Source organism: Trachypithecus francoisi, unplaced genomic scaffold (assembly GCF_009764315.1).
Source record: "Trachypithecus francoisi isolate TF-2019V2 unplaced genomic scaffold, Tfra_2.0 Lachesis_group2, whole genome shotgun sequence".
Taxonomy (NCBI): domain Eukaryota; kingdom Metazoa; phylum Chordata; class Mammalia; order Primates; family Cercopithecidae; genus Trachypithecus; species Trachypithecus francoisi.
In genome coordinates, this window is record NW_022681465.1 from 150,902,355 (window position 1) to 150,915,146 (window position 12,792).

Here is a 12,792-nt window from a genome sequence, read left to right on the forward strand (position 1 = left end):
TTACAGGTATAATGTATAAGTCAGGAGGTTTCAAATCTATTTCTTAAGTTGCATGATAAATTTTCTGTTGTTCACTTTGTTACTTCATAAATTACTTAAATAGATGTATTCTTCAGTACAGGCACCACGGCTCACACTTGTAATATCAGCACTTTGGGAGGCTGAGGTGGGAGCATCGCTTAAGCCCAGGAGGTAGTGGCTGCAGTGAGCCATGATCACGCCACTGCACTCCAGCAAGGCCCTGTCTCAAAACTAAAAAAAATCTGATAATAAAGATAGAATAAAGGGCTAAAATATTCAACAATAATTTTAAATTGCAGTTTATGTAGATCCCTATAATCTTATATGAACACAACTAAAAATACTACTTTAGACAATCTTCACCTCTTCAAATGTCCCCAAATAAAATATCACAGTGTCCTGACAGATGATGTCTTTATTAAATTCAGGGGTAAATTAGCAGGTATTTATAACATGAAAATTTGAAAATAGTATTAGTCATTTAAATATTGGTGAGCCTTTTCTAATCAAACCCTTTAACACAAAGGCAAGTAAGAAAATGTTAGAAGCTAAATCACCCTGTTTCTAATGCAGTGCTCCTTCCAGACAGAGATGGCATCTCACACATACCTTCAACCCAACCACCTACATTATGATCACAGTCTCCTTTTCAATGCAAGAACAATTATAAATATACCTGCATATGAACGTGTAGGCTCACTTAATCGTGATTTTCCAGGACTTGTAATAAAAAGCCACAAAGATACATGAGTTAGAAGAACTATCTGTAGTAAAGAGTGAACGCAAGTAAGTTAAATCAAGAATTATTTTTCTCTAAATAGCTTATATATTCATCACAAATTTTACCTGAGAAAATGGTTCCTTTTTGTCTTCAAGTAAAGACTGGGGTGCTGATAGAAAATCCTTTTTCTCACAGCTCTCCTGGCTGATGAGCGTGTCCGCATAGTTGGGCTGGGGGAAAATCAGGTGGCTCTTCCGCGAGTCCGCAGTGAGGGAGACCTCGTGGGAATAGGTCTGCAGGAAAGCCCGAACCCCGTCCACGCCCACAAAGTGCGAGCCGGGCATGCTCGCTAAGCCGCCTCCCGAGGCCTGTAGCAGACGTGACTTGTGCCAGCGCCGAAGCCTGTGCGCCAGCAGCACGATGACGAAGGCCAGGAAGACGCAGGAGACCGCGGCCACCGCCACTACCAGGTACAGAGTGAGGTCCGAATCGTCGGGTTTGGCGGAGGGCTCGAGGCTGCCCAAATCCGCCAGGATGTCGGGGATCCTGTCTGCCACGGCCACGGTAAGCGTGACAGTGGCGGAGAGAGGGGGCTGGCCGTGGTCCTGGACGGCTACCACGAGGCTCTGCTTGAGCGCGTCTCTGTCCAGCAGGGCTCGCGCCGTGCGCACCTCGCCAGTGTGCAGCCCCACTGCGAAGAGTCCTGGCTCGCTGGCCTTGAGCAGGCGGTAGGACAGCCAGGCGTTCTGGCCCGAGTCTCTGTCCACCGCCACCACCTTGGTCACCAGGTAGCCGGGCTCTGCGGAGCGCGGCGCTAGCTCCACTCCTGTGGAACCATCTGTGGGGAGGGCGGGGTACAGGATCTCGGGTGCGTTGTCGTTCTGGTCCAGCACGAACAGGTTCAGCGACACGTTGCTGCTGAGGGGCGGGTCCCCACTGTCCTGCGCCATCACTTTCAGTTGCAAGTCCCGGAACTGCTCATAGTCGAAGGATCGCAGCGCATACAGGACCCCAGTGTCGGAGTTGATGGAGAGGTAGGCAGATAGGGGTGCCCCCTGGATGGTGTCCTCTATTAGGGAGTAAGTGATTTGTGCATTCTCATTGCTGTCCGAGTCGTGGGCCCTCACAGAGAAGATGGAGGCTCCTCTGGGGTTGTTTTCGGGAATGTAGGCAGAGTAGGAGTCCTGATGGAAGACTGGGGAGTTGTCATTGATATCTGTCACTAGCAGTGAAATGTGAGTTTCAGTAGATAGAGCTGGAGTTCCTTGGTCTGTTGCTGTTACTGTGATGTTGTACCCAGAGATAAGTTCTCTGTCCAGTGTTCTTTCAGTCACTAAACGGTAATAATTATCAACTAACTTTTCCAATTTAAAGGGTAAATTTCCAGGAATGAAACATGTGGTGTAGCCATTATCTCCTGAGTCTTGGTCATGCACACTGATAAGAGCAATTACGGTCCCAGGAGGAAAGTTTTCTGGAACTGCAGTGGTGACAGAGGTGATGGTCACTTCTGGGGCATTATCATTTACATCCAAAACTTTGATCAGTACCTTAGCTCTAGTCATGAGCCCCGCACCATCCTGGGCTTGAACTTCCATTGAATAAATTTTGTATTCTTCAAAATCTAGTGGTTCTTTGTTTGATATTTCTCCTGTGTAAGAATCTAAATGAAATATTTGGGCCACTCTGTGGTCTACATTGTGAAAGGAGTATGTTACTTCCCCATTAGATCCCTCATCAGGGTCGGTGGCATTTACCATGAGCAGTCGAGTGCCCAGTGGCACGTTTTCGGGGACATTCATATGGTATTGTGCCTGAGTAAATGCTGGAGGATTGTCATTTGCATCCACCACCTGAATGTAAATTCTGAGGGTCCCTGAACGGACTGGATCACCCCCATCAGAAGCTGTGAGGATGAGGTGGTGGACAGCTTCTTCTTCTCTGTCTAGGGGACTCCGCAGCACCATCTCTGGATGTTGGGGCCCATCGGCTCCCTGTTGCACATCCAGGGAGAAATGAGGATTAGAACTGAGTTGATAGCTCTGGAGTGAGTTCACACCCACATCAAGGTCTTGTCCAAATGGCAATGAGATTCTGGTACCTGGAGTGGTTATTTCATTCATTTTAAACTCCAGTTCCTCTAACTGGAATTGGGGAGTGTTGTCATTAATATCAATTATTTCTACTTCAACAGGGAAAAGCTTCATTTTATCCTCAACAAGGATATTAAAACAAACGAGACATGGCATGCTCTGAGCGCAGAGCTCCTCCCGGTCTATCCTGCCCGCGGTGATCAAGCTGCCACTTCTAGGATTCAGAGCGAAAAGAGGCATCCTACCTCTGGAGACGATGCGGACTCCGCGATCTGCCAGCTCCTGGGGTTGTAGCCCTAGGTCCTTGGCAATGTTGCCCACGAAGGAACCTTTGTCTGTCTCTTCCGGCACTGAGTAGTGAATATTCCCAGCCCCAGCTTCCAACAGCAGCTCCAGAGAAAGACACAGAAGCATCAGCCTGCTGCAGCCGGTCAGCTTTTTCTGAATCTTCATGGCTCTCTCACTTCGTAGTTTTCTTCCAGTCCAGTACCAAGGGTATCGTTTCTGCTTTTCTGAGCTGAAATTAACCCAATTTTCAGGAGAATTCTGAGTGGAGAGTCATCCAGAAGCAGGATTTAGGCAGTCTTGGACAGTCTGTTTTCAATCTGGCGGTTATGGAGGTTCTAACAGGCACAAGAGCTTCTCCCCTGCCCCCCCGAAGTGTGTGTACTGCCTGTACCTACCAGATTAGTGAACAGCGGCACCCAGAGTCCTAACCAGTTACTGCATTCCTAGAAAATACTTAAAACTTTCTTATTAACTTAAATATTTTCTTAAGTTTTAGTCTATTGTCAAGGAAATCATTCTACAACATATGTATGAAAAGGAGAAACTATATGTTCATTTCCTTAAGTGTGCGTAAATGTCACCAAATTGAAATATACAGGAGAATCCTAGTATTCTCATGCTATCTGCTTTAAGCTATTCAGGGAATGATAGTAAAAACCTAAAATCACAATGAGGACAAAATCATCTCTCCACTTTTTCTGTAGTAAAGCTTGACCACTTGATAATTTCCCAGGCCACATAGAGTAGCTCCCCTTTGACTGGAGGATGAAAAGTCTTGGAGGGAAAGATAATCTTTTAGAATATAAGCTAGACTTTAAAAAATTGTACCATCCCATTTCCTTCCCATTACAATTTGAATATTTATCAGAAACCTTGGGATTTTGAAGGGCATGGTTTAACCATATCCTTATTTTTCCTCTTCTTTTTTTGAAGTGTCTTTGCATTATGTAGGTTTTTAAAAATTCTTAAGATTCACCCAAAGGTAATACATTTTGAAAAAAAATAAAACCGAGCTCTTGGAATTTCATTGAAAAGTCACATGAATATATAATTTAGATTTCAAATTTCAGAGACAAAGTCTATGATATTATTCTTCACAGCTGAAAAGAAAAATGGTCTCATCTTTATTTTTAGATTGTCTCTTATAATATGTATTCCCCTGTAATTGCGCTTAATATTTTCTCCAAGAGAAGTTGGTTTTCTTCTAACAGTATTTTTTAACCAGTTAAGATGAGGATGTGGCCTTCTTTCTTTTAATCACTTCAGTATTAGCAAAGGGTTACTAATTAAAATGTCTCAGGCTTAGAGTGACTTATCTTTACCCCAAAGTTAGAGAAGCATGCTATCCGCACTCCAGAGTCTGATATTTTCAGGAACAAATTGAGCGAGCCAACCCAATGACACCATGACTGAGAAAAGTTAAAAATAAGGAAAGAAAGAAAACATGAAAGGTCTCAAGAATAGTTTTTGGAAAGAGAATTTGAGTTCTTATATAACTAAATTTACAGTTTCTCAGCTTCTCGAAGACAAGTATATGGAGCCAAAGAGTGGAAATTTAAAGATTCAACAAATCACCTTTGATACTGCAAGGAAGGAACTCTTTAACAGAGAACGTAACTTTCCAGAATACACATTAATAGGCACAAACTTTTCCCCCAAAGAAACTGTGAGCTAATGAGGCAAATTAAAATATACATAAGAACTAGCAAGTAAACCTGTAGGGCTCCCTACTCTCAGCAACCAAAAACATGCAGCAGTGATTTATAAAAGGATGATAAGTATAAAATAAAAATGTTAAAATATCACACAAATACATTTGAATCAAATGTAACATTTAAAGCTTCATTGCTGGCCAGGCACAGTGGCTCATGCCTGCAATCCCAGCACTTTAGGAGGCCGAGGTGGGCAGATCACTTGAGGCCAGGAGTTTGAGACCAGCTTGGTCAACGTAGTGAACCCCGTTTCTACAAAAACAAAAACAAAACAAAACAAAGCTTCATTGCTGGCACTGCAGAGAATATCTGGTTGAAAGCTGTTTCCTGAGTTAATGTAAAGATATTAAGATTTTAAAAATATCTAAAGCCACACATACATTGTAGGAACAGGGCAAATTTCCTTCCTTTAAGTTGGAGACAACTTCATATCCAGGCTTGGACCAGAGATCTGGCTGAAAGCAGCCCCAGGCAATGGGGCTATAGAGGGCATTGCAGGTTCAGAAAGATGGCCAGAGTCACACTGAGGAGAAACAGCATGGAGATCAAGGCAAAGGCCATCACCAGGTTAAACTACAGCTGTTGGGTGCTGTCTGCTGCCTGCTGTTGGGTGCTGGGCGATTGCTGAGGTCTGGCAGCAACTCCTGCAAACTGAGCAGCAACCACGTACAGCATGATGATTCACCATTGACCATAGTGACCAACAAACCTTGGCAGGTTGCATCTCTGTTACCCACAGTGACACAGCACGCATCCAGCTCATGCACATCCCTAGTTTGAAGAGCCACATTAGCTGACCTGAAGCACATGATAGGACAGTCAGCCTTTGTGCCCCAGCTGGTGTCCACTTTGGTGATGGGATAGTCGGTTGCATTGTGAGTGGTGCAGCATCAAAGAGGGCCCCACCTGGCTGTAACTACTGGTGTAGTGTCCTTGCATTTTCGCAATGGCCATCCACCATCACATGCAGGTTCAGGATGACACTGAGCAAGTTGAACCCTGGTCACTGGCCTGCAGAGTCAGCTCAAAGATAGTCTGCATGAACACCACAGCACTCTGCACTCACTGACATGTAGAATGACAGTGCCCACAGTGGCAGGTCACTGGTCAAGAAGAAACAGGAGGCATATGGGACCCTAAGTCAGGGTGGGAAGTGCTAAAGTATGTGATGGAGGTGCTGGGTAGTGTTCCCAGTCATCCAAAAGAAATAGGAGGCTTGTTGAAGAATGAGCATTTTTGTGGATGCCGATGATATGCAGGTGATGCAGGAGAGGGACAGTTTGTCCTTGGTCGTTCTGATGGTGACATTGTCCTTCAGGGTCTGCTACCAGTTTAGAATTCCATCTGTGAGTAGCTGACAAAGAATTACATCATAATTCTTGGAGGTGAATTGTTTGCCAGTGTGATCATTTCTCTCTATAATAATTTTCATCTTTCATTTAAGGTCTCTTAGTCCTAATGTTTTGGTTAGGGCAACCACAGTTCTTACCTCTGATAGGACTAGACACCCAACTGAAAGTCACCTGCACTGACTGCATTATACTTCTCAACCTTCATTTCAACCAGGACTCTGAAGTGGGCCCTCAAACTGCCTCCAGTCTTCTATTCCATGCTGTAACTGTTACTCTTCAGAATCAAGTCTTCCTGTCATTATTGGACAGGAAATATATTCTGTATGCCCTGTAAAATTGTGTAGAAAGATCAGGAGAACTCTATATTAAAGATATTGTCTAGGTCATTGGGGATCACCTGAAGAATGAAGAGGAGGAGGTGGCGGGCATGTTTTCCTGCAGGCTAACCCCACTTACACATTGCTCAATATCTGATGACTGGCATTGGCATCCAAGGCCTGTGTCTTGCCCTGAGCTGTTCTGCCCCCTCCCTATCACTAAATGGTGGTAGCTCTGCTCCTCTGGTTCAGGGTTTCTTTTCTTTTCTTAAGAGATGGGGTCTGGCCATGTTACTCAGGCTGGAATGCAGTGGCTATTCACAGTTGTGCTCATAGCGCACTGCAGCCTCTAGCTGGCATCAAGCAATCCTCCTGCCTCAGCCTCCTCAGTAAGGGGGCCCCCGCAGCGCCCCACTGCACAGGCTCAGGGGTTCTTCAATAGCAATTCAGAGTACATACTGCTGTAGTACTCTCCTTTACTTCTAGGGGAAGAGGAGATGGCTATTAAAATTAATCTGATGTATTTGTACAGTTACTGCCAGTGTTCAAAATCTACTGCAGACTTAAAAGTTACTCTTATTAAGATGTTTTCCAGAATTTCCAAAACAAAACGTGTGCTAAAAGCCATTTTGTTATTTATATCCAAGATGCATACGTTTATATGAAAAACACTTATATGATTTTTCAGTACCTTCAAATTCAAATGGCCGAGGGTCTTCCTTGGGCATAACTGCTAGATCTATCCTGTCATTCTCAAGCTCCTCTCTGGCTGTATGTAAAGAGAGGCTTCTCAGCACTTACCGGTAGTTTTTCCCGTCAGTGAGACACAGATCTTCTGAGAGATTACCAACCTTTCAAATCCTAGCCTTCTCTTCCAGAATCTTACAGCGTATCAGCTACGTAGAATAAAGACCTCAGGCATGGAAACAGAGATTCCTGCACTCCTCACGCCTTCCTTATGTGGGACTTCTTCCTCTGTTTCTTCTTCTTGCTGGTACTCAGATCCGAATACCTCTCTCTACCGTTGCTCCCTGCTTCCTGCTCCCTGCGATGCTCAGGAATAAAAGGCAGCGCCTCACTCTGCGTCACTAGACATCGTGAGATTCCTGACCAAGATATTTGGAGCAGATTGCAAGAGAGACAGCTGGCAGAGTCCTCTCCTATAGTGTTTCTCAAAAGCCTGCAGGGACTGCTGCATCAGTGGATTGCTTTGTTTCCCTCCAGCCACGGATTGGCGGACAGCGGCACCCAGAGGCCCAGTATGATATCCCTAGCAGGTTAGTTTTCAAGGTTCTCACAAGAGACTGTATCGGCTTTTTTCTCAAGACATATTTTAAAATACCAGCTGCTTTACTAAGAAGGGTGCAAATCATTATTTTTGATAAAATATTAACAAAATGATCATTTCACAAAATTTAATTCAAACGTTTTATTAAAATTCTTAATTTTTTTTTTTTTTTTTTTTTTGAGACAGAGTCTCGCTTTGTCACCCAGGCTGGAGTGCAGTGGTGTGATCACGGCTCACTGCAACCTCCGCCTCAAGGGTTCAAACAATTCTCCTGCCTCAGGCTCCCAAGTAGCTAGGACTACAGCTACACGCCACGATGCTCGACTAATTTTTGTATTTTTAGTAGAGACGGGGTTTTGCCATGTTGGCCAGGATGGTCTCGAACTCCTGACCTCAGGTAATCCATCCGCCTTGGCCTCCCAAAGTGCTGGGATGACAGGCGTGAGCCACCGCACCCATACTAAAATTCATTAAAATTCGACTAAGAAATCTTACAAATTTTTCCGTCTTGACGTTTTCTTTTCAAGATGACACACTATTGAAACTTATTTTTCATAAAAATGGCTACTCAAGAAATTATCCACTGTAAAAAATTATTATAAAAAATTCTCTGTAAATTCAATATATTAAGGGAGAAAATTTCACTATAAAAGGTAGAAAATATTGATAAAAATGTAAAATTGAGTAACTGCATTATGTAACTACTGATATAATTTACATTCGATGCTTATTCATACTTTTAAAATAGATATATACTTTTATAATTACAAAAATAATCAGCTTATTTATGGATACTATTGGTTGTTCATGCCCTTTTTCCTCTTGTAACACTTCCTTTTGGTTTAGGTTTTCACCCTTCATGTACCTAGGGAAGCAGAACCTATTCAGAGCTGTAGTAGGTTCTGATAAATTTAATCTAATAATGATAATCTCATCCTCTTGACAGTGCTTAGTTAGGAATACAGACTTAAAATAATAAGCAGGGTTTCTCAACCTTGGTACTATTTTGAGCCATATAATTCTTTGTGGTGGGGAGCTGTTCTGTGCCTTGTAGAATGTTTAGCAGTATCCCTGGCCTCTATGTACTAGATACCAGTAGGACCCACCCCCCACAGTTGTGACAACCATAAATATCTCCGGACATTACCAAATGTCTCTTCACCTCTCCCCATTTTCAGAAACACAGGCTTAGGGTATTTCCCTAGTGAGTATTAATGAGCCAAGAATAGGAACATGGCCTAAGTTGGTCCAATTGGATTGAAAGATAGACTGCTTGGGGAGAGTGACTCTCTTGTCATGGACAAGGAAGAAAGTTCTCCAGTTATTGCTGCTGGCTGGTATCTTGTGACTGCAGCCTTTGGAATTCTACAAGGAGAGGAAAGCAGAGCTGAAATAATAATAGAAAAAGTATAAATAAGTGCTCATTCTTCAAAATTAGGAAGAAAAAACAATTTGTACTATACCATGATTGTATCTGGCCTAGAGGCACTGAAACTTCTAGACCTGCCTGTCCACTAGAGTAACAACCAGCCACATGTGGTCCCTGAGCACTTGAAATGCAGCTAGTCCAAACTGAGAAGTGCTGTCAGTGCAAAACACACACTAGGTGTTGAAGATTTAGTACAAAACAAGAATGTAAAATGTATTATTAATATATTTACATTATTGTAAAAATATGTTGCAATTATATCTTAGATATATTGGATTAAAATTATTGAAGTTTCACCTGTTTCTTTTTGCTATTTGAATGTGGCTACTAGATAATCTAAATCACATCTATGGCTGACCACCTGTGGTCCACATTCTATTTCTATTGGACAAAGCTGCGCTGGACTACCTGTTTTTTGGGATCACAGATTTTCTTACCGTTTAAACCAGTGTAAATTAGATTTTAATGTTTTTCCTATAGAAAACATCCTACTAGATACAGGAACTGCTATATATTTTTAGTTAACCTTTTTACCTTTAAAATATATGGTGATATAGCAATATGTAAGTTGGCTTTTCTGTGGTGTTTGCTATTTCCTCACCCCTATCATTTTCTACCTCCTAAATATAAGCAGGATTTCTCCCATCACCCATAATTTAACCTCCAAAGTATAAGCAGCCCTTTAAAGAACTAGAAAGTGTATTAAAGGGCTGCTTATACTTTGGAGCCCTTTAAGGAACTAGAAAGTGTATTAAATGGAATTTTCAAACATACACGATTATTAGTAACGTGATTGCCACACTCCTTAATCACAGGCAGGAAGCCTTTGGAGGACTTGTTATCACACCGGGGAATTTATTGCTCTCCCCAAGTCTTTTGTTCACTACTATCACAGATATTCCATGGAACAACCACAGGAGTGTAATTCATCAATTCAGAGTTTTTCTGAATGTCTAACGGAATTTTTTTTTTTTTTTAACTGGGGATTTATCAGTAGACATTAAGATAATGTGATGTGGCAGAGGCCTTAGGCCTTAGTGATAGGCAGAAGCCTGCCACATCACATTATCTTTTTTTTTTTTGAGATGGAGTTTTGCTCCAGTGTTGCCCAGGCTGGGGTGCAATGGCACAATCTTGGCTCACTGCAACCTTTGCTTCCCGGGTTCAAGCAATTCTCCTGCCTCAATCTCCCGAGTAGCTGGGATTACAGGTGCCTGATGCCAAGCCTGGCTAATTTTTAAAAATATTTTTAGTAGAGGTGAGGTTTCACCATGTTGGCCAGGCTGGTCTTGAACTCCTGACCTCAGGTGATCCACCTGCCTTGGCCTCCCAAAGTGCTGGGGTTACAGGCATGAGCCACTGCACCCAGCAGATTATCTTAATGTCCACTGATAAACCCAATTTAAAAAAATATTTAGGGTCAATATAATTTCCTCTCCTAAAAACAGCATATAGAAAATGTGTTAAACTCAAAAGCAGAAAATATATTTCAGGACTGAAGGAGTTAGATACATTAAGAAAACCTTAGTTAATCCTTTTAACTATGTCTGGCAACATTCCATGTAAAAAAAGGTTTAGAAACTAAAATATATAGTAATTTTGGAAAATGAAAAATTGGATACAATTTATCTCAAGTTAACTTCTATGATAAGAATATTTGAGCATCATAAAACTCATAGGGAAGATGCTGAGTAATATTTGGATTATTTTCAAGTATAATTACCTCACATTTTATATGGCTAAATAAAACATGGCCAGGCGAGGTGGCTCATGCCTGTAGTAGAAAAAGCTTCATCTTTGAAAAAGAGGTATAGGTAAGTCGGCTAACATTCTTCAACACATTATAAGCAAAGAGAAATAATTTACAGTTATCTGGAAGGGCATACTTTCTCTTTTAAAATTAACATTAAGAACCAAACTAACCTCAGGTCATTTTAATTTCCTCCCACGACAGTATCTCATTCTAGCTAAACCACATTCACACACACTATTAGCAAACCTCCCCACCTCATAACAATTAGAATTGTCCTTGACTAGAGAGGAAATGTATGTAAAGTGGCTCTATCTCATTTTAAAGTGACAAAGAATGTATTTTCTCTCACAAATCACTACAGGATTTAAGACTATGATCTTTCTAGATAGATCAATTTTTTCATTCAATTAGCAAATATTTTTTGTGTATCTCCCATGTTCTGGTACTAGGCACTGGGACACAATGACCAGGATAGAAAAAGATGGAGCTTTCAATCATACAGGAATAAAGTGAATTTTGGAAATGTTAATTACATCTTAAGAGAATTCTCTTAAATTTAGGGGCAATTGGTAATCTTTTAGAGGACAGAAATTAAATATTAATGGCCTTGATGCTCTACCAGATATTTCAAAAATAAATGGAAATAAATAGAAATAAGTATCAACTGTTACTCAGTTATGTCAAAATACTAAAAATATGTGTGGATAAATACCTGACCCTCCATAGAAAAGACAAGCACAAAACAGCAAAATAGTAGAGTTGGAGTTAAAAAAAAAGTCAAAGTATTTAAAATTACTTATACATGAGAAGCAGGAAACAATACTTCAATTATGTCTACTTTAACCAGATGCTCAGTCTATCAGACAATTCTGTCCAAAATGAACCTGTGCTTGCAGAAGAACACTTCCTTCTCTGTTTACATTTACATATAAATCAAGCATATAAAAAGGAATCACCCTTGTTTCCCCAGGAGTATTATAGAACAGAAGGAAACCCAGAGGCACAATTCCCCTACAGGGAATTATATTAAACAAAATATAGACTTTGGGCCAGGCACGGTGGCTCACACCTATAATCCCAGTACTTTGGGAGGCCAAGACAGGCAAATCACCTCAGGTCAGGAGTTCGAGACCAGCCTGGCCAACATGGTGAAACCCCTTCTCTACTAAAAATACAAAACTTAGCTGGGGTAGTGGAAGGTGCCTGTAATCCCAGCTACTCAAGAGGCTGAGGCAAGAGAATCGCTTGAACCCTGGAGGTGCAGATTGCAGTGAGCCAATATTGTGCCACTAAACTCAAGCCTGGGTGACAGCCTAGACTCCATTTCCAAAACAAACACACACACACACACACACACACACACACACACACACATAGAGAGAGGCTTAGAATTATATAGTGAGCTCCATGTCTTCCTCACTCCATTGATTTGGGTACTTTAAAATCCATTGTATAGTAGCTACACATTCTTGTATTAGCACCAGATTGGCTAGACCCTAGGAAGCATCCGACATGTTTCCAGAAGCAAAGGCGCTTACTGCCAGGCCTCCCCCATCTCCCGGAATCACCCGGAAGTCTAGAAGCCATCCGGCCCCACAGCGATCCCTTAAAAGTGCTGGCTTAGCGGGGGACGAATCTGTGTCTTCTTCCAAGCTCTAAATACTTTGAAACCAACAGCTCTTCGAAAACACTATGATTTTCATCCCGGAAAAGCAAGTTCTCGCGAAAAGACGAGTTTCACGCTGGGCAGCGTAATTGCGCTATTGCGCCTGCGCGCGCCGGGACTCCGCCCTTCCGGCCGGAGGGGCTGTCGCTCAC

General features: G+C 42.1%; 1 protein-coding gene across 1 annotated transcript; it reads right to left on the bottom strand.

Moving 5' to 3' along the window:
- Positions 1–154: 154 nt before the first annotated feature.
- On the bottom strand, positions 155–3,635 carry PCDHGA1 (protocadherin gamma subfamily A, 1). Its single transcript, XM_033180893.1, has one exon. It carries the CDS (start codon positions 3,286–3,288, stop codon positions 844–846), a length of 2,445 nt encoding a protein of 814 aa, XP_033036784.1. The 5' UTR covers positions 3,289–3,635; the 3' UTR covers positions 155–843.
- Between the last annotated feature and the right edge of the window lie 9,157 nt (positions 3,636–12,792).

Excerpts from the sequence above, each read along its gene's own strand:
- PCDHGA1 (XM_033180893.1), bottom strand. The coding sequence starts at position 3,288 with ATGAAGATTCAGAAAAAGCTGACCGGCTGCAGCAGGCTGATGCTTCTG.